Raw genomic sequence first — 27,648 nt, 5'->3', positions numbered from 1 at the left:
TAGAAGAAGGGTAACATTTACTTGAAGTACCTCTAGAGGGCAGAAGTCAGAATTTTAACTTACTGTTAGGAACATCTAGCAATTCTTTGAAGATACCTTCCTCTCTGTGGTTGTTAAAGTAGAAGCCCCTTTGCAGAAATATTCAAGAATGGTTTTATATTATCAGGTAGAACTTTGGATTGGAAAATTTAAATGATTCTTTGCAAAGCTCATGTTCTCCCAGTGGACTTTTCAGCTTCTTAGTGAAGTTGCAAGATCTGGGATCAAAGCTGTTCCTTGAATAGTTTAGCAAATAACTACTTAGGAGTAGACTGCACACCTTTGTTAACATATAAGATCTAGGTCAATTCATTCACTTTAGTTTTTAAGTGCTATATATGGGGAAAGAACCCGAACTATAAGATCTTAAATTGAATGTAACAAAGTGTTCAGAACTTGGGAGCAGAAAATAGGAGGGGGGAGGGGGGAGGATGGGAAAGGCAGCGGAGCACAACAGATACTAGGATGGCAATTTGTAAATCAATGGATGTGTAACTGATGTGATTCTGCAATCTGTGTATGGGGTGAAGGTGGGAGTTCATAACCCACTTGAATCAAAGTGTCAAATATGATATGCCAAGAAATTTGTAACGTTTTGAACAACCCACAATAAAAAATTAAAAAAAAATAAAATAAAATAAAATAAAATAAATTGTACAAATTTTTCTAAAATCAAGAGTATAAAGGCACTCTCTGAAACATGAATACATAGACTAATAGGTTAAAATAGTACGTATACTATAAGAATGTAAAATTTTCATTAGTGGCTAGATTCCTAGCTTTCCACTAATTACTTATCCTTTATAAGTCTCATTTTTCTTACTACTAATAATATTTACTTCACAGAATTATTGTTTAGATTAATGACATGATCAAACAAATGAGATTATTGTAAAGACTCTATGCCACATCATATTTTCAGTAAAAGAAAATCATCACGTTACTCAAAGAACACAATTTTCAGGTGATAAAAAATGTGCAGGCCTTGGATTTTTTGAAGGGACAGATGTCAATGAAAGACTTTCTAGTACTCTTCCCTCACCAGAAACATAAATTCAAAAAAAAAAACTATCTATGAACAAAAATACCTATAAAAGAGCTATGTAAACCATGTGAGAGATTATGGTACTCTGACATAACACAGAAATAAGAAAAGATTCATAGGAAGGATAGATATACATTACTCATGTCATACCTCTCCCAAACTTAGGCAGCAGATAATATCCTTCATTAGGGGTAAAGAGAGGCAAAGGATAGACTTTGTCTTAGTTCCCATTACTGGATGTGCCCAAGTAACACCCAGTGCCAAATAGCTTCCTACATCCCCACATACCAGCACACAATCTGAGGATTGAGCCTCAAAGCTTTTTCTGATGCCAGCGGTATCCACAGCCCAAACTCCTGGTCTATTCAGACATGGTCTCTTGGACTGTTTTCCCAAAAGGCTGACTCGAGTAGCCCTAGGTTCTAAACTGCCTCCAATACTAGGCCAACTTCCAAAGCACTCTAGGCCCACCCAACACCCAGGCCAGACTCTGTGGAGCCGGGTTCCAAGGCTTCCCCAGGTTCCAACTAATCTAGACCTCCAGCAAGCCACAGTTTCAAAAGCTCCAGCAGAGCCAGGATCCAGTCCATTCCAGTAGAGCTGGAGCCATGACCCCTACCCTCCCCGACACCCACAAAAAATGAGCTACAAATCCATTTCTGAAGACCTAGAACTCAACCCTGTTCTCTTGTATTTAGGTCCCAGGCTTAGTGTAATGTCAGACCAACTCATTCTCTATGTCTATCCAAGTGGGTTCAGGTACCAGGCCCTCTCCAGCACCTGGCTAGCCACTGAAGACTCAGGCTTAAAGCTCAACCCAGTGCTTGATCATCCCCCATGGACTCAGGTTCCACACATATCCCCACAAAACTCAATCAATAGGTACTCACAATAAAACTAGGCTCTAGGCCCAAACCCATAGACCCAGGTGCCAGGCCCTCTCACTGATAACTCAGGCTCCAATCCAGTCTATTTAAAGATTGAAGAAACAAGCTTACCCATGAATCACATCTCTGCTTGCTCCAAATCTCTGGTTGGTCTGACTAGTGAAAGACTTCTCCCCAAAAGGCCAGTCTTCAAAGACCAGGGTAAGTCTTTACTTCTTTAAATGTACAGATATCAATGCAACATAATAATTTCCCAGTAACTGACTGCAAAGAAATTGAGATATACAAACTATGTGACAAAGAATTCACACTAATTGAATTAAAGAAGCTCAGTGAATTTTAAGATGTACACAGAAATGACTCAATGAAATCATAAAAATAATAAATTACCCAAATGAAAACTTAATAGAGATTGGAATTATTTTTAAAAATCAAAACAGAAATTCTTAAGCCAAAAAATACAATGAATGAAATTAAAAATGCATACACAATATCAACAGACTTTATTATGCAAAAGAAAGACTCTGTGAACTCAAAGACAGATTATTTGAAATATACAGTTATAGGAGAAAAAAGGTTGTGATGGAAAAGAAAGCTTATGGCAATCACAGGAAAGCATCAAATGAACAAATATTTCAGTTACAGGGGTTAAGAAGAAGACAAAGTTTTAGAAAGCTTAAGAAATAACAGCAGAAAACTTTCAAATCTGAAAAAGACACAAATGTATAGGTTTAAGAAGGTTAAGTCTCTAACTGAATTCAATTCAAAGAGGATGACTCAAAGACATACTAAACTGTTAAAGAAAAACACAGCCTCCTGAAAACATCAAGAAAGAAGAAAGTTTACATATAAAGGAATTCTAGGGCTATGGCTATAGCTCAGTAACAGAGCGCCTGCCTCACACATGTGATGCACAGGTGCACAGGGTTCAATTCTCAGCACCACATAAATATAAACAAATAAAGACATTCTGTTCATCTACAACTACAATTTTTTTTTTTAAAAAAAAGGAATTCTAACATGATTAGCAGCTGACTGCTCAGCAGAAAACTTAAGGCCAATAGATGATATATAATCAACTTGCTGGAGGAAAAAACTACAAACCAGTAATAAGCTACCTGGCAGAACTGTGCCTCAGAAATGAAGAAGGGAGCTGGATCTGGAATTACACACATGTAATTCCTGTAGCTCAGAAGGCTGGGACAGGAGGGTTACAAATTTGAAAGCCAGCCTGGATAAGTTAGCCAGACCTTTTTCCAAATTAAAAAGGGCCAGGGGTGTAGCTCAGTGGTAGAGTGCCCCCTAGTTTCAACCCCCAGTACAGAAAGAAAGAGAGAGAGAGAGAGAGAGAGAGAGAGAGAGAAAACATGACAAAGAGAGGGAGAAAGACGGGGTGGGGGGGAGAGAGAGAGAATGAAGAGATAAAACTTTCCCAGACAAACAAAAACAAAAGTTGCTGAGGCACTACCAGATCTGTATTACAAGAAATGCTGAAATAATTTCTTCAAGCTGAAAGAAAAGATGCTGATTAATAACACAAAATCAAATAAAAATATAGGACACACTGGTGAAATCAAATTGGGAATACTTAGTGTAACCGGATATTAAATTCAAAGGTAAAAAGAAAAAAAAATAGTATAATACTATAGTATAATAATAATATAATAATAATAGGTAGAATAATTTGGCAAGGTATGTACACTACAAGAAACATAAAGGCTGGGTCGTGGCTCAGTGGTAGAGCACTTGACTCACATGTGTGAGGAACTGGGTTCAATTCTCAGCACCACATATAAATAAACGAATAATAAAGGTCCATCAACAACTAAAACAATATTTTTTAAAAAGTATAAACTTGGGGCCTGGGGTTGTGGCTCAGTGGTAGAGTGTTCACCTAGCATGCACAAGGCACTGAGTTTGATCCTCAGCACCACATAAATGTAAAACAAAGATGTTGTATCCACTTAAAAACTTAAGAATAAATATTTTTTTAAAAGTGTAAACTATGACATCAAAAATGAAATTGATTATAGGATAAAATAATATTTATGCAACAAATTTATGTTATTATTAGATACAACCATATATAATAATTACAAGATGTTTTATGTAGGCTTCATGATAGCCACTAAGCAATATCCTACTGTAGATACACAAAGGATAAAAGTAAGTAATCACCAATGATCCTTTTTAATTGGGAATGAAACCACCATTCGACCCAGCTATCCCTCTCCTCGGTCTATACCCAAAGGACTTTAAAACAGCATACTACAGGGACACAGCCACATCAAAGTTTGTAGCAGCATAATAAACAATAGCTAAGCTGTGGAACCAACCTAGATACCCTTCAGTAGATGAATGGATAAAAAAAATGTGGCACATAAAAACAATAGAATATTACTCAGCAATAAAAGAGAATAAAATCATGGCATTTGCAGGTAAATGGGTGGAGTGGAGAAGATAATGCTAAGTGAAGTTAGCCAATCCCAAAAAAACAAATGCCAAATGTTTTCTTTGACATAAGGAGACTGATTTATAGTGGGGTAGGGAGGGGGAACGTGGGAGGAATAGACGAACTCTAGAGAAGGTAGAGGGGTGGGAGGGAAAGGAAGGGGGTATGGTATTAGAAATGATGGTGAAATGTAATGGACATTATTATCCAAAGTACATGTATAAAGAAATGGTTTAGTGTGTATTTAGTTTGTATACAACCAGAGATATGAAAAAAATGTGCTCTATTTGTGTAATAAGAATTGTAATGCATTCTGCTGTCATATATAAATAAAAAATTAATAAAAATAGTAAGTAATCAAAGAATACTACTAGAGACAATCACAAGACAGTCGGAAAAGAGGGAAAAATAAAGGCTTTTTAAATAACTAGAAAACAAAACTAAATGGCAGCATTGGTGATCAATAAATGGTATAACATTAATATGCCAGAAAATATCATGATTACTATTTTTAGATAAGGATCCACAAAGGAGGCACATAAGGTAAACCACACATTTCTGGTCTAAATGGCTTCATGGATAGTAGTAATATTCACTGGAATACAGAATATGGAGGCAGTTTTATAGGGCAAGATAAGGAACATTAAGTAGTAATACCATATAGGCAGCTGACTCCAGGAGAGACTTTCAAGCAAAGATACGGTTGGAATTATGGAAAAGTTTTAAGATGTAAGACATAATTATATGATATAGAATTATTTTGAGTATCAATGTTTAAGAAATTTGTGGGACAGAAAAATCCTACAAAGGACAAACAAAAGAAATAGAAAGGAGGAGAATCAGAAAAGAATATTATGAAAGCCAAGATAACAGAATTTCTTAAAGTGAAATATACTAATGATATTTCAGTACCAAATTCAAGATAAATTAAGAATGTAGCACAATATGTCCATTGAGTTTAACAATAATGGGAATCATTCATAACTATTATAATGGTGAAATGCCTATTTAATAAATACTACAAAGTTTAATGCCAGCTAAGTTTATATTTGGTTTATTTCTTATTTTCCTTTTTTTTTTTGGTATTTTCTTTAGAGACAGGATCTCTCTGAGTTATAAGGACCTCACTAAGTTGCTGAGGCTGGCTTTAAACTCTCCATCCTCCTGCCTCAGCCTTCCAAGCTTTATTACAGGCATAAACCACTATGCCTGGATGATTCATTTCATTTTAAATTTTGTTAAGAGTATCTAGTATAACTGATGTCATAAGAATACATATCATGCTAAGTGAAATAAGTCAGTCCTCAAAAGCCAAAGGAGTGAGAGGAAGAATACGAATTCAGAATAGACTAACGGAGGGAGGAGGAAGGGGATCCAAAAAGGAAAGGCAGTGAAATGAATGTGACATAATTTTCCATGTACACATATGAAAACAACACAGTGAATCCCACCATCATATACAAACACAAGAATGGGAATATTAACTAGAATAAGATATATTCCATGCTTGTATGATTATATAGAAATGGATTCTGCTGTTATATGTAACTAAAAAGACCAATAAATTTTTAAAAAGAGCATACAAACATTGGAAACACAAATGTTTCTTTTTTTTTAATTTTTTTTAGTTCAACATTGAAATAATACCTTTGTTTTACTTATTTATTTATATTATGTGGTGCTAAGGATAGAACCGTCATGTGTGCAAGGCAAGCACTCTACCACTGAGCCACAACTCCAGCCCCACAAATGTGTTTCTTTACTTATTTCATGATTATAAATATACAGGCAAATAATTTCAGGTAGTGCCTTGTTATATGTTCCAAGAAACTAAAACTAATTTCCATAAAATAATAGAAATCATTGTGAAAGACTGAAAATGATTCACATATGCAGCATTTAGCCTAAAATGGAATTAATATGGTTGATATGCAGACTTTTAAAAATTTCCATATCTTCTATATATTTAACAGTATCCTGTCTTTTGAATAGCACTGTAATTGAGAGATTTTACCTCTTTCCTTTCTTTTTTTATTGCCAAGAAAATTTCTCCTCTTTGCCCAGACTTTATGAGAACAATTCTACTTGTTTTATCACCTAGCCTTCTCTGAGTTGCCTATTTATTTCCTTGACTTGTTTGATTTTCTTTTCTTTCTTTTTCCTATTGGGTTGTTTTCTTTTTCTTTTTTCATTTGTTATTCTAGCACTAAGTAACCCTTCATTCCAAAACAGAATACAGGTAGAACAGAGCAAAAGAGGTTGTTTTGCTGTTGTCGTTATTTTCTCCTCTTCCTCCTCCTCACCCCTACCCCTCCTGCCCCCACTCTCAATTTTGAGACAGAGTCAAACTAAATTGCCCAGGCTACCTTCAAACTCATGAGCCTCCTGCCTCAGCCTACCAAGTAGTTGGGATTACAGGTGCACACCACTACACACAGCTTATTTTTTGTGTGTTTGTTTGCTTTCTTTATCTTGTTTTTAAATTTTTTCTTTCAGATCTGTTTATTAAGAATTCTTTGTATACTTTGAATATCAATCATTTATCTATGTAAACATATTTTTCCAGGATAATATATATCTTTCAAATTTGAATCTTTTGTCATACTATATTTTAACAAACACACAAAAACAGTCTATTTATAAATTATTTAGTTTTTTTGTATCTTGTATAAGAAATTAAATTCTGTTTTCAAAGACAGTAAAAATTTTATATACTTTTCATAGTATAATTTTTAATTTCTTTTAATATTTAAGTCTTAATCTATCTGTAATATTTTTAAAAAGCAGTGTGTTAACGGTATTTTACTACACATACATCATGGTACTCCTATTTTATAATACAGTTTCTGTCACATATGAGATCCTTATATAAAATGCCTTGATTCTCATTTTTATTCTGTTCATTTAAACTATCTATTCTAATGACAGTACCATGATATTTTTATTACTATTGCTATAAACAAAAATGGTTACCTGAAATATAAGTTTCAAAAATAAACATGTACAAATTCATTGGTTTTTTTCAAAATTGACTTGGCTAGTAATGAATGTTTGTTTGCTATTCTGCATAAATTATTTTGTCAAACCTATTGAAAATTTGGAGGGTGAAATCTGATTAGAATTGTATTAAAATTATAGGTTGATTTTGAGAAAACTGATGTCTTTATAATATTGAGAATTTAATACCATAAATACAGTTTTATCTCATTTCTTCACATTATTTCTCCACTGCCTCTCATTTATTAATGTCAACTCTCTATTCCTTCATTATTCCTCCTCATTTCTCAATGATTATTGCTCAGGCTTCTCTGTCATTTTTCCAAAATATATTGAGATAATCTTTCCAACACTTGGCCACTTTAGGTTCTTACTCTGCAATGATTTTGTTCTCTGTTTTGTTTTAATTAGCTTGCTGTTGTTGTGATAATTTACACTTTGCGATTACCAATATTTGTAATAACTAATTCCTTCAACTTTCATTCATCCTACTCTAGCAACCTCCTCTTCTCTGTGCAACTTAATACGCTGACTCCCAAACTCCTATGACTTCATCAGAAAATGAAGTCCAACAAAAATAAATGAAATTGCAGTGTTTATAAATTGAATTGTTTATTACTTTTTCCAGTTGTAATTAATAGAGGGTCTTTTCACTTTCAAAACTGGTCATATTTGGATGATGTGGTCATTGTATCTTCAGTGCACTTATCTATCATATTTTCACCACCCCTCATCTTTTCACTACTCCTGTTCCCTTCACATATTCTCTCCTTTCCCAGATTTACTGCATATACCTCATACTGTCTCATCCCTCTCTCACTGTGTGGTACACATTGATAAAAACCAAATCATAGTTTACTTCCAAACATAATATTGTACTGAATTGATTCTCCCACTACAAATAAAATGAACAATGGGGAAAATACATAAAATAGCTGTTTATAGACAATGGACAGCAGGCAACTCATGATTAAACCCCAAGAAGAAGAAAACAAATAAAATAAACCCTATGATAACTAAGGTTTTCTATCTGGAGGCTCATTCTGAACAATGATACAAGGAAAAGGAACTTGTGTAAAATATGGACATCACATTAAGGTGAAGAAACAGAAGCTGGAGTCCAAGGATTGGGGGAAGGCATGTTGTTGCTGATAGTACAGAGTAACAAAGGAGAAAAAATGTGGCATGGAAAAAAGTTCCAGAAGTCTGTATGGGTTCTAGGCAATTTTGTGGCTAAGTTCAAAGTTACGTATGCATAAGTAAGAATCCATAAAAATAAGCAAAGAACAATTCCTAGAAAGTTGTTCTAGATATAACAATTCCCAGAACTCACCAAGAGATGAAAGACATTCAAATAAAAAAAATCAGAGCAGAAAACTTCAAAAAACACTTCAGTAGAGATTCCAAAGGGATCATACCTTATTAACATAGCCCTAAAATAAAGGCTACTTTACACCCACTTTAGCAATACTTAAGAAGCCAGCCTGATGACTAAGTCAAAGTAACTGGTTCCATACCTACCATCCTACCCAAATGACTAAAAGTAAATACAATAACTTAAAATACAATAAAATATATGACATCCACTTTTTCAAATGTTGGACAGTAGCCATAAAAATGCTGGGATTCCCTAAGAAAAGGGAAATAAATGAAATCATTCCTATATTCAACCTGGCTTCCCAGATACAGAGCTGGGATATGTTTAGGTTATAATCAGATAGGAAAGAGAACCTCCAACAAACATCTGAAACATTCAGTAGATAATCCAGAGGGTTCTGTCTATGCAGTAGGGCCAAACTGTCTTCCCTACACTAAGTCTGTCCTAAAAAGCTTTTAAGAAACTCTCAAAAGGATCAAGATACTCACAAGTAACTTAACAGCCTGCCAGGGGAAAAAAACTCAACAATTTTTAAAGAAATAAAACAAAATCTAAACACTTCATAATGTAACAATCACAATTTCCAGCTCCAACAAAAAATTAATAGATATGCAAACAAGAAAAAAGTGTGACTTATAACCAGGAGAAAAATCAATCTATAGAATACCTAGAAATAAAAAAAGAATTATCTGACAAGGTTTCTATGTGGCTATCAAAAATATATTCAAGGTTTTCATTAATATATTCATGGATTCAATAGAAAATATAAACATAATGATATAAATTAGAGATATATATTAAAAAAGAACCAACTAGAAACTCTCATATATTGGTGGTGGTAATTTAAAAGGATACATCCATTTGGTAAAAAGAGTAAAGTGGTATAAAAGACCTTTTAGAATTATAACTTTGTAGGATTTTTAAAATCCAATTGCTTGAAAATTATATCCCAACAAGTTGATTAAAAAAATAAAAGTAAAATTACAAAATAAAATCCTACTTTTTCAGAAAAAGTAAAAATACAACTATGGTTAAATCAAACTTTCTCCTACTCTGCATCTGAAGCATTATAGCTAAAGAGAATAGATGAAAACACACTTAGTCACACTAGTTTTGTGCCTTAAAATTTGTGTTTATGTATCTCAGTGTCACCTCTATTATTTGTCAGGAATTATTGCACCTTAGTTCATTTACTTTTCTGCCCTCCTTGATGACTATGTTATACTTTGTTTTACTTCAAGTCTCCATAGCCTCCATCAATATCAGCTGATAACCTTGCCTTCTACTTCAAGAGAGAATTGAAAATTGAAGCAATGAGAAAACTTCCAAAGAAAACTTTCACTACACCTATCCACTTACTAGCATCTGCTCCAAATTTCCCTTCCTTCCAACCTATTGTGATACAAGAAATTTCTGTGCTTCTATCTAAAATTAATCCTTCAATTCATGAGCTACCTTTTCTTGATACGTAAGAATATCACTCCAAAATTTATCCCTATTTTCTCCTTTATCATCTGATATGTACTAGATCATACTAATCAGGATACAAACATGCATTTCCCCTGTCTAATCAGTTTTTCTTCTGCCTACTTTGTCTATCAGTTACCATTATATTTCTTTGCTCCCTTTGAGGCAAACTTATTTTTAAAAATGTTACCCGCATTACATGTCTCTAATCCTCTCTTCCCATTCTCTCTTATGTCTACTCTAGCACGCTACCAAAACTGCTCTTGTCAAAGATACCAATGACCTTTACATTCCCAGCACAATAATCAACCTTGAGTCCACAACTTATTTCCTTGACCGATCACAGTATGTTGGTTTCTTCTCCATCATAAACTTTCTCCTACCAACAATCTGGTCTCTCTCAGGTTCCTTTGCTGGTTGCTTGTTTAGAGCACTCTTAGGATCATTCCTTAGTCCTCTTCTCATCTCTTCTCTTCTTGATCTATATTACTTTTGTGGTAATATTGTCATGTTTCATGGCTTTAAATATTATCTATATGCCAACAATTTCTAAATGTGTATCTCCAATTCTGATTTCTGTCTCTCTAGACCCATATATCCATTTAGTAGCTGATTTGAATATCTGATAGGTACTTCACATATAATCTAAAATTAAATCTCTTGTCTTCCCTTGAAAACCTGCTCCTCTAGCAGCTACCTTTATCTGTAGATAAGATAGCTTCACCCTTGCAGACACTTATGTCAAAATTCTGAAGTGATCACTGACACTTGTATTGCACATCTACAATCCATCAGAATGTTCTCTGGCTGTATTTTCACACCATTCTTACTACATAAATTGCTATTGTAATGGTTCAAACCACTATCAACTTTCACTTAGTTTACTACAAAAGTTTCCTAAATGCGTTCCTATTAGAATCTTTGGCCCATCCAGCCCTTAAGTCTATTCTCAACAGGGAAACCAGAATAATTTTATGATATGATATATCATGTGATTACTCTGTTAAAAGTCTTTAATGTTTTTGAACTTCAGAGTCAAAAACAATGTGTTTACAGTAGCGAACCAGATATCACAAAACTATCATTCCAATCCACCCACCTCTATCCTGACATATACAATTCTTTTTTTAAAAATATTTTTTAGTTGTTGATGGACCTTTATTTTATTTATTTGCATGTGATGCTGAGAATCAAACCCAGTGCCTCATACATTCTAGGCAAGTGCGTTACCACTGAGTCACAACCCCAGCCACACATACACAATTTTTTTACCTCAGTCTCTACGGCCCTTTGCTACTCTGCTTACTCAGCTCTAATAACACAGTCTTTTCTGTTGTACCTCTAAAAATCAGGAATGTTTCCAAGGTTTCAGTCTTAGGACAATGGCTATTCCCTGTTGCAGAAACATTCTTCCATATATTTATATAGCCGATTTCCTTACCTTCTTTGCCTTTGATCAAAATGCAGCCTTCTCAATGGGGCCTACCATGATGACTATTCAATTTGTTCTCCTTCATATACATCCCTCTTATTTTCCTCTACTTCTTTTCTATAGCAATTATAACATTCTGATATCTGACTTAATTTACTTATGTATTGACTTATACTATGTTTGTCTTTCTCCTTGCCTCCAGCCACATACTTAGAATACAAACTTCTCAAATGCTATCATGTTTTTACGTCTTGATTACTATACACCCAGTACTTAATAGAGAGGCATCCATTAAATATCTTGGATAAACAACATATCATTCCTAACTATTAGGTCTATCAGGTCTTGATGTATTTTAATAAAGTTTTATAACTTTTCTCAGAAATGTTATATCCCTATTACTCTTGGGTATCTTAGCTGTTTTTTGTTCTCATAACACATGGAATTTTTATTGTATTTTCTAATTTATTATTGCTGATAAATATGAAAAATTTAAATTATACATTGTATTATTCTGATCAAAATTAATTCTGTAATAAAATACCACAGACATGGAAGCTTATAAACAACAGAAATTCATTTCTTATAGTCCTGTAGGATATGAAGTCCAAAATCAAGGATCCAGCAGATTCCACAGCTGTTTTCCACATCTATTTCCTAGTTCATAGATGGCATCTCTGTACTGTGTCCTACTATAATGAAACAGGAAAAGCAGGTATCTTGGATCTCTTTTTTATAAAGTAACTCAATCAATAAATGGGATCTTTTTAAAAAGCATTCTAATCCTTTAGGAGGGCTCCATCCTCATGACCTAATCCCTTGCCAAAGGCCCAATCCCCTAATGCCATGACTTTGGAGTTAAGATTACAAAAAATGAATTCTGGGGAGATTTAATCTGAGATATAAGATACATATTGACTATTGACATTGTATCTTGGAACATTGCTCAGTTCTGTATTCTAATATTTTGTCTAGATTCTTTTAGATTTTATTTTAGCCAATCATGTAACTGCAAGTAATTATAATTATGCATCTTTCTTTCTAATCATTATACCACTTATCTAATGACCATGTCATATTGCATTAGAGACTTCACTTCAAATCTGAAAAGTGAGTTCATCCTTTTCTTTTTCCTAATTTTTAAAGTGAATGATTTTAAAGTTTCATCATTATGTATAATATTTGCTCAATCTCTTGGAAGAGATTCCTCATTGGATTAAGAAGCTTCTTTCTCACCCTAGTTTTCTATGGGTTTTAGTTTGAATGGGAAGTAAATTTTAGCTATTTGTTTTTATACAGCTATTAGGATGATGTTTTGAAAGGTGGAAGAGAGCAAAAGATTAAGAGAGCAATCTTTGGAACAACAAAATATAAATAAAAAATAAGTAAACATAAGAGTAAATATGTTTAAATTAAATTTGAATTTAAAATTGTAGTACTGGAAAGCTACTACTGTTTTCTATTTTATTCCTTATTCTCTTCCTTTTCAAGGAAGGTTTACAGTAATTTCTTCTAAGTACTAGGATTATGGTTTTGAGGGTATTATTTTTTTCCTTTTTTCCAATATTTCTCTATGTATTCCAAATTTCCTCCAGTGACAATTTCTACAATGACTACCTAGGTAAAAGTACTGTGACCTTGAGTAAGTTATGCTATTTGTCCTTTCTATTCTCAGTTTCTTTGTCTGTAAACAGGGTGGGTGGTAAAATAGTATTTACTCAAAAAATTGTTTTAAGGATTGAATTAATTAATTAAAATAAATTATGAGAAAAGTACCTATAATATGAAAGTATTCAGTAAATGTTAGCTATTACTACAACTTGAATGACAGAAAAAATAATAAGCAATTTTCTGTTTTGTAGAAGTATCATTACAAATACATTACTAATAAGTGATAACATTTATTGAGCACTACTTATGTATTACTACATGCACTAAGCACTAAATTTGGTTTTCATATGCATTGTTACTTATAATTCTTATGTCAATCCTATTAATTACTACTATTAACATCATTCAGTAATGTAGAAACTGATAATATTGCTAGATAAATAGATTGAAGATTTTCCCAATGTCACAAAGATTGTAAGTTGCAGAGCTAGGCCTACAACACACCTTGGTCTAATAGAGTTCACTACATTTTGCCCTGTAATGATTAGGACAATTAGTAATAGACTTTGAATGAAAGAGGAAAAAAGGATAAGTAAGAGGAAAAGGAAAAAAATTAAACACATGTACATAAAATGTGTGTGTGTGTGTGTGTGTGTGTGTTTAAACTGTATTATAGCTAATAGAAATCCAGGAAATGCCTTTTTAAAGAAACAGTCTCACTAAATTTCCCAGGAAGCACTGAACTGCTAGGATGAAGCAATTCTCCACCCTCAGCCTCTCTCTCAGGTAGCTGTAACTTCAGGTGCATGCCACCACACCTGAAACAGAATATGTTTTTCATACCTCATAGGACATTCTCTTGACATACTCAGATAAAACATGATTGATGAGTTGAGAAAAAAGTGAAAATAAAGTGGATCTGTTTTGCTATCTCATGTAATTGCTAGAATGCAATTAATTTTTTTATGAATAGAGGTCTGAGATCATAACCCATTTATCTGTGAGGTTTCAAAGTGAGAAAAAGAAACGATTTTCTCTGGATGTGTGAACATCTAAGTTCTTAAACAATTCACAGCAAAATATTCAGGAAAAGTCATCTCATTCACTGCTATATCCAGGAGAAAAAAAAAAGTGGTATTAACTTTTGGGCAGCAATTTAGAAATATGCATAAAGGTCTTCAAAATATACATATCCTTGACCATCAGTTCCCCTCTTAGGAATTTCTCCTAAAGGAGGAAAACAAATTTTGGTAATATCATTTGAATAAAGATGTTCACTACTGTATTATTCATAACATCATTTAATAGAAAATAATCTTTACACCCAAGAGTATAAAAGTAGACCAATAATAAATATCTATTAGAGAGCCAAGTTTATCAAGTTTTTTAGAATTTTTTATTTGTTCTATTGAGTTATATTGACAGTAGTATGTATTTTGACACATTACATATACATTATCAAGTTTTTAATGATAGAAAATTGCTGTGATATGTTAAGTTTCTTTAGAAGTAAGACATTATGTGTATATACACACATATTCATACACATATAATTAAACTATATTATATATAATTAAAGTTGAACTACACATATATGTGTGTGTATAGTTTAATTTTGATTATGCTCCAAAAAGAAAACAAAATAAATAAGACTAGAAATAAATGTGGTAAAAATTAATAGTATTTGCTTCTAGCCAGTAAGATCATGGGTGTGTGTGCTTTTTCTCTGCTTCTAATAATTATATTTTCCAAATCACTACACTGATCATTGGCTACTTTTTAAATGGAAATTAAATGCAAATAGATAAAAATACTATCAAGAAAACAGAGTTTAGTCCATGTATACCACTTTATTTCCTCTTACTGGTTAAAATTTTATGATAAGTATAATAAATTTCAAAGATTTGCTTTCACATCACACAAATGTTCTACTGCATCAGTAATAAATTTCCACATAAGAATATTTAAAATCAGTTTTTTCAGAGAGAAAATGACTGTTTCATAAAGGTTTCCAGACGTTCATTGACTCTTACAAATGCCCTATTTAGCAACTATTTTGGAGGGATTAATACATTGGTCCTGAGATAGAGTACCACAGGTTCCAAGCTTTTATTGCTTCTTAAAAACATCAAAGAAATTAATCCCAAAGCTAGACCTGTGTATACAATGTACTTCATGCTTCAATTTTTAACATTCATTTAATGGAGTCAGCCTGTGATGACTAATATTTTTTTTCTCTGCCACTACCAAGCCATAAATAAGTTTCTGGACTAGATTACATTCATGCAGCTCTCATTTTAAAGGAAATTGAAGAGAGATGAAAAAGATTATAGAAAGATACATTATAAAAACAGACCTCACAAGTCAAAGTTAATAGTAAAACCATTCTCTTTCATGTAGACACCATGAAAACAAATATCCTGTGAGCTAGGCATATATATTGTATCTATTCAGTAGATCTTATGCCTTCTTGAGACAGATTTCCATAACTATATAATATGATTACAGTTGATGAAGCAGTGGCCCACAGAAAGAGTCTGAAAAGGCATCAGGATCCTGGAAACCAGATGAACATGTTTATGATTTCTAATGGTAACACAGTAGGATAGCACTGGGTATGTAGATAGAACCCAGAAAAACAGAGAAGATATTATCTCCAACAACTTGAAAAATATGCATCCAGAAAACATACTCAACTCCCTTATTAGAATAACCCTTGGAACACATTCATGTCTCTTGCTATTTAATTGATAGACAAGATCGCCGTAAAGGCTGTGTAGTTTTAACAGGTAATGTGCAAGTTACAACACTATGACTGTGACATTATAAACAATAAAAATAATATCCCTATAAGCACATTATAAGAGTAAATAAGAAAATTTTAAATGCATGAGGAGTTTGTCTAAATAACTATCTCAGATGTTATAACTAAAGAAACACATTTCGCTCAACCCCCTAATCACTGCATCCTCTACTCCCCTCCTTACAAGAATAAGCTGTAGAAAAACAATCTTTATAGAGATTACAGTGAAAGAAAACCTAGACCAGTAATGAATGTGACTCAAAGTTAAAGAAATAGTATAATTTCAGAGCTTCAGCCAAGTTTCTATTTAGTAAAGGGCATAATGATGCTAGATAATTCTGTTGTTAAAAAGTAATCAGCCCCATTCTTAGGCATTAGTGGGTTCCCTGGATGCAGTAGGCCAGCTGAACAATGTACATAGGTTGTGAAAAAAGAAGAAAACAGCAATCTCTTTTACAAATTTAGAAATCTTGGCAGATTATACTGACTTTAAGAAAATGTTGTCCTTCATTCACATGAATTAACTATACTCCAGAGTTACGTTTTCTTTTTTTTCATAGATGTGTGTATCTGACACCTATAAGTTACTGACACTAAGCAGGAATACCAATGGTAGATTGAGAAAGCACATTTTTACCTCATGATAACAAGAGGTTTTTATAAGGCCCAATTTTGAAATGTGAAAACTCAATCTAGTACATGTGGCTAACACCTCCTATTGTAATTTATAGTCTAGACACAGCAGCATGGACTTTCGGAAATACACTTTGAAGATTATTGATTATTTTGTTGAAACTGAAGGACATGCTAGGGTCAGGCAAACTAATATAGGTAAAATGTGGGTTTTCTCAAAGTCAGGAGAGAGGAGAAATATGATTTCTTTTTAATTGTGAAAAATGGAAAAAGAAACTTTGTCATTGGAGACTAAGTAAAACTAAGAAGCACACCTAGGAACTAAATTTGTCCTTGAGGGGGTCTCTATATAGAATTTAACTCTTTATTTCTACCACTGATCCTAAAATTCTGAGATAAGTCATACATGGCAAGCAATATACAGGGATCTCTCTGAAGTTTGATTCCTTCCAATTAGCCCCTAAACTTCAGTAACTGCATAATCTCCATTCCTGTGGCAGTGGTGTTGTAGAGAATTACAATAATTAGTAGTACATTGAAATGGCTATACCCATCTTTTGCTGAAGCCAGTATGCCAATAACAGAATTGTGTCCAGGAAGACTCAGAGTTTATAAATTCTGACACTGACAATGCCTGATACCCAATTCAAGTTACAGCTGAGAGAAATGGAGAGAAGCAGCCAACCAGGTGAATGGCAAGCAGGATGGATTTACATGAGAGGAAATTAAACAAACTCATGAATTTCTCCCAAACACACTACAAAGACAACCTGAACTAAGAAGGTAAATGTTGGTTTATAAAGCTATGATTTCATCTACTTAAAAGAAACATAAAATCACTATATGTGCAACGTTTGTAGTTTTTCATGATTGATTATCTCAATATAAGAGAATGAGAACTGATTCTTAGGGTTACATTTTTCAAAAAAAAATTAGTTGTAGATGGAGACAATAACTTTATTTCATTTATTAATTTTTATGTGGTGCTGATGATCGAACCCAGTGCCTCACATGTGCTAGGCAAGCGCTCTACCACTGAGGTACAACCCCAGCTCCTTAGCATTAGATTTTTACTAATTTTTTTATTCAAATCACGTGTTTATCTCTCCATTTTCATTCATATTCTCATGTAAAACAAGATTTGAAATGGGTTATAAAAACATGCACCACCAGAAACAAGCTGAAGAAATTAGGGTTACTTGCAGATTAACACATTCAGAATTTTTAAAAAGTTAGTACGGAGAAACACAACAAAAATATTTTCCGTTATCACTAAGAGAGGGGCTATAAAATATGTTCTGAGTTTCCCAGAAGTCAAAGCAAAAGGAAAATGGCATCAGTTACAAGAATCATATTGTCCAAAAAATATAAACTTGCTGTTGTACATGAAAAGAACAGCTTTTTCTGAAACTGAGGCCTATGAGAAATGCCTTTCATAGGTGTTTAAAAGAAGAAATAATAAACAATAGCATTGTCTATAAAAATAATAGCAAGTCACCTCCCATGTTTCTTTATAGTGTCCCTTAAGGAATCCTAGCATATGTTAATGGTTCAATCAATAATAACACTTAAAATATTTGTATTATTTTAGAAAACATCAGATAACAAAAGTCAGCATACCTTCCCTATTTCTCTTTATCTCCTGGGGTGGGGGAGGGCACTATCATTGCTAAAGATATCCAAGAACATAGTCTAATATTGACTTAGTATTTTGATATTCCTAAAACAAAACAAAATATATTCTTCTTACCAAAAATACATTGAAATTATCCACTACTTCTCTCACCTGTGATTCTTTCACATTTTCAACAGTAAAGTTGAACCAGACTCGGAAGCGCGGATTACAGGTATCTGGCCTAATGAACAGATCATACTCGAACTCGGAGACCTGCTCCACCCTGCCAAGGTTACCTGGTAAAAAAAAAAATTAAGACAACTTTAATAGAAGTTCATGCAAATCAATGTTATATACGTTTAAATACTGTGTGCTCTGATATTAGCATTCATCATCATCCAGTACTTGTAAGTTCAGTATTCACAGTCTGTGATGCCACCAACTCTGAATGCAGCCCTGAGTAAGGAGAACTTTAAGCTTTAAGAAATCAGGATTACTGGCAGATTAATACATTCAGAATTTTTAAAAAGTTAGTACAGGGAAACACAAACAAAAATATTTTCCAGAATCACTAAGAGAGGGGCTATAAAATATGTTCTGAGTTTCCCTGAAGTCAAAGCAAAAGGAAAGTGAAATCAGTTACAAGAATCATATTGTCTTAAAAATATAAACTATATAAAAATATAAATATATTTTTATATAAATCATAAAAATATAATATAAGCTAGTCCAGGCTATGGTAAAAGCAGCACTTGCTGGCAATTATCTACAAGAAAACTCTCTTATGCAACAAGTGTCCTTGATAGATTGGGGTGGTACATGGAGCCTGTGGTAAGCCCAATAAACCAAGAGATAAGAACAAACTTCAGTTTCCTAATTAGAAAAATAAGAATCACAGTTTCTTATGTATATCATATTTAAAAAGCTTTATGGCATACAAATTACCTCTAAAATATTTGGTCTTGTTTAATTATAACAGGAATATTATTTAGTCTATACTGTTCTTGTTTTATCATAAACTTCTATCATAATGTTAAATAATATGTAGAATAAGGTTTTAAACAAAAATTAAAAGTAGGTGCTACATAATAATGATAAATTTACAACCATGAAATTAACTTCCATTTTCTCCACCAACAGTGGAAACATAGAATATATATGTATATGTTATATATAACGAATGTACTAACTTAAATGTTACCTTCATTCTTTGTTTTCTTCTCTCTGATTTTAAAGAGCAGTGAATTGTCTAAAACGTTAGCAATAGGATGAGATAAAAATAATCGCAAAGCATCTGATGAATTACCAAACCAGATGATCAATAGCATCAAAACGATTGACTGAGAAGTTGGTTTTGTACAGCTCTTGAAGAGCACAACAATGTTTTGCTTTAAAACGAGCTTTAATGAGTTTGCTTTCAAAAGAACACCCAGAATTAAATTTTAACCTTATATGTACCAACATTTTAAATTACTTCCTTTGGTAGTTCTATTGGCATGCCACCTGTTGTTATGAGCATCAATTGGCCAACAATAGATAGAGAACAAGTCTGGGAATCAGAAGACCTGAGTTCCAATTCAACAGGTTTACTATGTGATAATAAGTAAGTTATTCACCTTCTCAGGGTCTCATCTGCAAAATGAAGAAGATATTGAATTATATAACCTCTAAGGTTCTTTCAGGAGTAACCTTCTTTAACTGCATGATTCTAGGGTTGATCAGACAGGGATCTAAGATAATAACATAACCCTTCAAAACCACACCAATTAACTTTAGGTTATTTTATCTCTTCTCATTATTTATTTATTGCACTCTGCAGGACCAGAACAGTTAGGTCCAGCTAAGTATACACATATTGAAAACTTGCCTTGATATCAAAGTATAAACATGAGCAAATTAGAACCAAAGACTATCATCTTATTTTATCTACTTTAATTGTATTCAGAATACCAAGGGAGATTCCTCAATTAAATTGATTCTTTCAACTAATTCCACCCCAAAACATTTACTAAACCTTCTGTTGTCAAAGGCATAGTATTTACTACACAATGACTATACATATGGAGTCAGAAGATTTGGGTTGGTTTTAGTTTTGTCGCTCACTGGATGACCTTCCTTGGTCACTTCTGTTTCCTCAAAGTGAGAATCAGATTAATTAAGTATGAACATTTTATACTCATATTAAACACAATTGGTTTTAATCATTTTGTAGTTACTATCAACATTAAATTTAGTACAAAAACAACATTTTCTGAGAATTTCTGTTATAAACTGTCCTAAACACTAGTGTACTAGGCTATTTAATCCTTAATTATTTTGATAATTCTGTTGTTAAAAAGATAATTCTGTTGTTAAAAAGTAATCAGCCCCATTCTTAGGCATTAGTGGGTTACAGATTACAGAATTCCCTGTTGCTATTCCCAATTTACATACAAGGCATAGATAAATAAAATAACTTGTTCAAAATTGTACAGCAAGTAATGAAGTAAAAGTCATAGTTGGGTTTTGAATTCAGGCAATATAATGCTGACCACCAGACAGAGCTGATATAAATAATAAAGAGATATATAAATTAAAAATACATTATAAGTTACAATGTTTAATAAAATTACTATCCTTAAATAAACAAGTAGAAAAGGTAATATTTTTCCCTCTAAAAGTTCATGATCGAAAAATTAAATATTGGCTGCCCTAGACACCCCTGCCCAGTCCAGAGGTCTCTTCTCTGGGCACAGCCTTGGTTACTACAGATGCTGCTTCTGATTCTACCTCAGTGGAACTGGAAGTCTCCTGTCAATCAACTGCCACCTACACCACTGCCACCCTTGCTGCTGCCTCTGATTCCACTACTGCCAACCTGAAGTCACCTGGAGGTCTCTTTCTGGGTGCTGCTTGCACAGAAGACACCACTACCCCTGATGCAACTGAAGCTGACACTGCTGCTGACCCCCAGAGACCTCCTGATGAAGCCGCCCCCACGACTATAGTTGTAGCTGCTGGTGCTATAGCCACCGCTGCCTGCTGCCAAAAACCACCACCACTACTGCTACTACCATAGCCTAAAAGACTTCTTTGGGGGAGATTCCAGGTTTGGTTGCACATGGTTGCACCCATCTGGGGACACCAACCAGGGCCTGGGGCCTGGGTGCCAGCAGGTTTAGCACCACAAAGCCTTTGTCTGGGGACTCTAGCTGGGACCTGCAGGTCCAGTGTGAAGGTGCCTGCAGGTTTGAAGGAGCCTGGGGTCTTCCTGTTGAGAGGGCTGGTGGCCCTTGTCTTGCTGCTGCATCTCGGGGTTGCTCCTTTACATGAGTGTATCCCTGGTGGTCTCTCTGCAAGTAGCAGCAGCATTGAGATCTTGGGACTGCAGTGTGGCCTATCCTGAGGTATGTGAAGCCCAGATGGGTGGGATAGAGACTGGGTTTATGAGGGCTGATCTGGGTTTGGTGATCCCAAGAGACATCAGAGACAGGGCTAAGAAACTGTTGAACACTAACAGAGACAGTTCAACTTTCCAAGAAGATTTATTTTATTTTATTTTTCTATTCACTAATCTCTGTACCATATTTGGAACAGGATGTTGTTTATGCATCAGTATGTGGAAGACAATGATATATGAATGGTGTTTTGCACTTTTATTGTATTCTTATGTCTTTGATTTTTTCCTCTTTGAGTACTTCCTCTCTCTTATCTATTTTCTTGGATTTTCTTTCCAACTTTTCTCCAACCAACAGCCAATCTCTGTTGGCTCCTCTTCCACTCTTCCTGTGAATTTTTACTTCTAGCTTCTCTCTTCCTCCCAAAAGAATATTGCATACAACCCTACCTCTGTTCTCTCATCTACCATTTGAAATTGTAAACCATTTTAACAAATTTTCTCTTTGTACTATAGATAGATATTGAACTCACTATTTTGGTTTAATGCAAGAAAGCAGTAGATGTCTTAGTGGGAGCTATTAGGCTTAGGCTATGTATTGTTTACACTGGGTGCTATTGATATTGGTCTTACCATTAAAGGTGAGGTGCTAGAAACCTTCAGGGACACTATAGGTCTACAGGGTAGAATTTATGCTGGCTTAGATCCATACCTTTAGATGGGAAAACACACTAAAAACATGAAAAAAAAACCAAGGGAATAAAGTGCCCAAAACAAATCAAAATGCTTTCATCAACAGAAGCCACTGATAACACAGTAGAAGAAATGACCAACAAGGAGTTCAGATTGTATATAGTTAAATTGATATGTGAAGTAAAGAATAGTATTAGGAGTGAAATCAAAGAAAAAATATAGGAAGAGAAATAACACTTCAATAAAGAGTTAGAGATCATGAAAAAATATCAGAAATCCCGAAATAAAGGAATAAATAAATCAAATTATAAATTCAATAAAAAGCATCACCAACAGACTAGACCACTTGGAAGACAAAACCTCAGACAATGAAGACAAAATATATAATTTCAAAAGTAGAGTTGAACATGTGGAGAAGATGTTAAGAAACCATGAACAGAACACCCAAGAATTATGGGATAACATGAAAAGACCAAATTTAAGAGTTATCGGAATAGATGAAGGAGCAGAGATACAATCCAAAGAGATGCACAATCTTTACAATGATATAATAGCAGAAAATTTCCCAAAACTAAAGAATGGAATGGAAAATCAAATACAAGAAACTTACAGGACACCAAATGTACAAAATTACAGCAGAGTCACACCAAAACACATTATTATGAGAATGACTAACACAGAGAATGAAGATGAAATCTTAAAGGCTGTGAGGGGAAAAAAAATCGAATTATATAGGGGGAAACCAACTCGGATCTCAACTGATTTCTCAACCCAGATCCTCAAAGTTAGGAGGTCCTAGAATAATATATTTCAAGCTCTAAAAGAAAAAGAATTTTATATCCAGCAAAATTAAGTTTCAGATAATGAAATTAAAACCTTCTATGATAAACAAAAAATAAAAGAATTCAAAACTAGAAAGCCTACACTACTACGAAGCATTCTCAACAAAATATTTCATGAGGATGAAGTAAATAAAAAGTAAAAAACAGAAAAGGGAGGATCTACACTAAAGGGACAATCAACCAAATGAGAAACTAAGACAAATGAAAAAACCAGAAATAAATCAAAATGACAGGGAATACAAATAATATCTCAATAATAACCTTGAATATTAATGGCCTAAACTCATCAATCAAAAAAACACAGATTGGCAGATTGGATTAAAAAGCAAGACCCAACAATATGCTGTCTTCAAGAGACTCAGATTATGGGCAGACTTCTACAGGCTGAAAAAGAAAGGATGGGAAAAAAACTTATCACTCATATGGATTGCATAAACAAGCAAGGGTTTTCATTCTCATTTCAGATAAAGTAGACTTCAAACCAAAGTTAATCAGAAGAGAAAGAAGAACATTTCACACTTCTTAAGGAAGTATATATAAGCAGGACATAAAAATCATAAATATTTATGCCTCAAACAATGGAGCATCTATGTACATCAAACAAACCCTTCTCAATTTCAAATAGACCACAATACAATAATACTTTGACACACCTCTCTCACTACTAGATGGATCTTCCAAACAAAAACTAGATAAGAAAATTATAGAACTAAATAACATACTCAATAATTTAGACTTAACAAATATATATAGAATATTTCATCCATCAATGAGCAAGTATACTTTTTTCTCAGGAGAATATGGTTCCTTCTCTAAAACAGACCATATCTTATGCCACAAAGCAACTCTTAGTGAATACAGAAAAACAGAGATAATACCCTAGATTTTATCAGACCACATGAAACGAAATAAGAAATCAATGATAAAATAAAAAAATATAAGCTATTGTAAAAAAAAAAGGAGACTAGATAATACACTATTGGATGATGAATGGATAGTAAAAGAAATAAAAAATTAAACAAAAAAATCTTAGAGATAAATGAGAACACTAATACAACATATCAAAATCTCTGGGACAATATAAAGGCAGTATTAAAAGGAAAGTTCATTGCATTGAGTGCATTCATTAAAAGAATAAAAAGAAAACAAATAAATGACCTAACACTACATCTTAAGGCCCTACAAAAAGAAGAACAAGTCAACACCAAAAGCAGTAAAAGACAAGAAATATTTATATGAGAGCTGAAATCAATGACATCAAAATCAATGATAAAACAAAAGAAACAATTGAAAAAATTGACAAAAAATTGGTTCTTTGAAAAACTAAATACAATTGAGAAATCAATGGCCATGCTAATGAAGAGAAAAAGAGGGAAAACTCAAATTACTAAAATATAAGATGAAGAAAAATATAAAACAATGGATACATCTCAAATACAGAAGATAATTAGAAACTATTTTGAAATTTATACTCCAATAAAATAGGAAATATTAAAGATATTGACAAATTTCTAGAGACATATGACTTATCCAAACTGAATAAAGAGGGCATAAGCTATTTAAACAGATCAATTTCAAGTAATGAAGTAGAAAGCAAAGCCCAGGACCAGATAGTTTATCAACCGAGTTCTACAAGACATTCAAAGAAGAATTAACACCATTCATCTCAAAGTATTCCATGAAATAAAAAAGGATTTCCAAACACATGCTATGGGGCTAATATCACTCTAATACCAAAACCACACAAAGAAACATTTCAAGAAAAGAAAACTTCAGACCAATATCCCTGATGAATATAGAGGCAAAAATTCTCAATTAAATTCTGGCACAAACCATACAAAAAATATTAAAAAGATAATACACCACGATCAAGTGGGGTTCATCCCAGGGATATAGGGTTGGTGCAACTGCAGAAATCAATAAGTGTAATTCATCATATTAATAGACTTAAAAACAAGAATCATATGATCATCTCAATAGATGCCAAAAAATCATTTGACAAAATAGAGCACACCTTCATGTTCAAAAGACTAGAAAAACTAGGGATAGTAGGAACATACCTCAACATTGTAAAAGCTCTGTATACTAAATCTAAGGCCAGCAACATTCTACATGGAGAAAAATTGAAAGCATTCCTTCTGAAAACTGGAACAAGATAAGGATGTCCTCTTTCACCACTTTCATTCAACATCATCCTTGAAACTCTAGCCAAAGTAATTAAACAAAAGAAAGAAATTAAAGGAATACAAATATGAGAAGAAGAGCTCAAACTATCACCATTTGTTGATGACATGATTTTATATCTAGAAAACCCCAAAAAAAATTCCACCAGAAAACTTCTAGAACTAATATCTGAATTCAGCAAAGTAGCATGATATAAAATCAACACCCATAAAGCAAACACATTCCTATACATCAGCAATGATTAAAGAGAAATTAGGAAAACTACTCCATTCACAATAGCCTCAAAAAAATACCTGGGAGTCAATCTAACAATAGAGGTGAAAGACCTCTACGATGAAAACTACAGAATACTAAAGAAAGAAATTGAAGAAAACCGCAGAAGATAAAAAGATCTCCCATGCTCCTGGAGAGGCTATATTGTCAAAATTGGCCATATTCCAAATTGGCCATATTACCAAAAACATTATACAGATTTAATGCAATTCCTATTAAAATCCCAATGACATTCTTCATAGAAATAAAAAAGCAATCATAAAATGTTTTTGAAAAATAAGAGACCCAGAACAGCTAAAACAATACTTAGCAAGAAAAGTGAAGCAGGAAGCATCACAATACCAGACCCTTAAACTATACTACAGAACTATAGTAACAAAAATAGCATGGTATTGGCACCAAAATAGACTTGTAGACCAATGGTACAGAATAGAGGACACAGAGACAAACTCATATAAATGCGTTTATGTCATACTAGACAAAGGTGTCAAAAACACTCACTGAAGAAAAGGTAGCCTATTCAAGAAATGGTGCTGGCAAAACTGAAAATCCATATGTAACAAAATGAAATTAAACCACTATCTCTCACCCTGCACAAAAATCAACTCAAAGTGGATCAAAGACGTAGGCACTAGAATAGAGACCCTGTGCCTAATAGAAGAAAAAATAGGCCCAAATCTTCATGTCAGCCTAGGATCTGAATTCCTTAGAAGACTGCTAAGGCACAAAAAGTAAAATAAAGAATCAATAAATGAAATGGCTTCAAATTAAAAAGCTTCTTCTTAGCAAAGGAAACAATAATGTGAGGAGAGAGCCTACAAATTGGGAGAATATCTTTACCACTTGCATCTCTTATAAAGAATTAATCTCTAGGATATATAAACAACTGAAAATACTTAACATCCAAAAACAAATAACACAATCAATATATGGGCAAAGGTACTGAACGGACACTTCACACAAGAAGAAATTCAATTGATCAACAAAATATATGAAAAAGTGTTCAACACCTCTAGCAATTATAAAAATGCAAGTCAAAACTAATCCACGATTTCATCTCACTCCTGTCAGAATGGCAATCATAAAGAATACAGGTAACAATAAATGTTAGCGAGGATGTGGGGGAAAAGGTACACTCATACATTCCTGGTAGAACTGCAAATTGGTATAACCACTATGGAAAGCAGTATGGAGATTCCTCAGAAAATTTGGACTGGAACCACCATTTGACCCAGTGATCCCACTCATCGATTTATATCGAAAGACTTAAAATCAGCATACTACAATAATGCAGCTATGCAAATGTTTATAGTAGCTCAATTCACAATAGCTAAACTATGGAACCATCCTCGGTGTCCCTTAATAAATGAATGTATAAAGAAAATGTGGTATATATACTCAATGTAATATTACTCAGCTTCAAAAAAGAGTGAAATTATGGCATTTGCTAGTAAGTGGATGAAGTTGGAGAATATCATGCTAAGTGAAATAAGAAAATCCCACAAAACCAAAGGCCGAATGTTTTCTCTAATACGCAAATGCTAATTCACAATAAATTGGGCACACTAGAGAAGGATAGCATTAAATTACATTAGGTAGAGAGAAGTGATGTAATGGGAGTGGAGGGGATGTGGGGATAGGAAAGATAGTAGAATGAAATAGTCATTATTACTTTATGTACATATGTGACTACATGACCAATATGATTCTGCAACATACACACTCAAAAAATGAGATATTATATCCCCTCTATGTATGATGTATCAAAGTGTATAAATGCATTCTATTGTAATGTATAACTAATTAAAACAAATAAAAAATTAAAAAATTAAATATTTACATATATTTGAATATTCAAGACAGAAGGTTTTTACTTTATTTTTAATACTGGAACAGTATAAATAAGTTCTAACAAATACCA

At 33.3% G+C, this 27,648-nt stretch overlaps 1 protein-coding gene across 1 annotated transcript in view; it reads right to left on the bottom strand.

Moving 5' to 3' along the window:
• The window catches only part of Agbl4 (AGBL carboxypeptidase 4), a 1,414,634-nt gene that overhangs the window by 1,103,518 nt on the left and 283,468 nt on the right, over positions 1–27,648 (bottom strand). The window contains exon 3 of the mRNA XM_015485024.2: positions 18,531–18,655. Coding sequence (XP_015340510.1) covers positions 18,531–18,655 — 125 coding nt within the window. The remainder of the gene's footprint in view (positions 1–18,530; positions 18,656–27,648) is intronic.

This window comes from Marmota marmota, unplaced genomic scaffold (genome assembly GCF_001458135.2).
Source record: "Marmota marmota marmota unplaced genomic scaffold, marMar, whole genome shotgun sequence".
In the NCBI taxonomy this organism is placed as follows: domain Eukaryota; kingdom Metazoa; phylum Chordata; class Mammalia; order Rodentia; family Sciuridae; genus Marmota; species Marmota marmota.
Note: the sequence above shows the minus strand (reverse complement) of the source record. Positions and strands in the feature narration are given on the sequence as shown.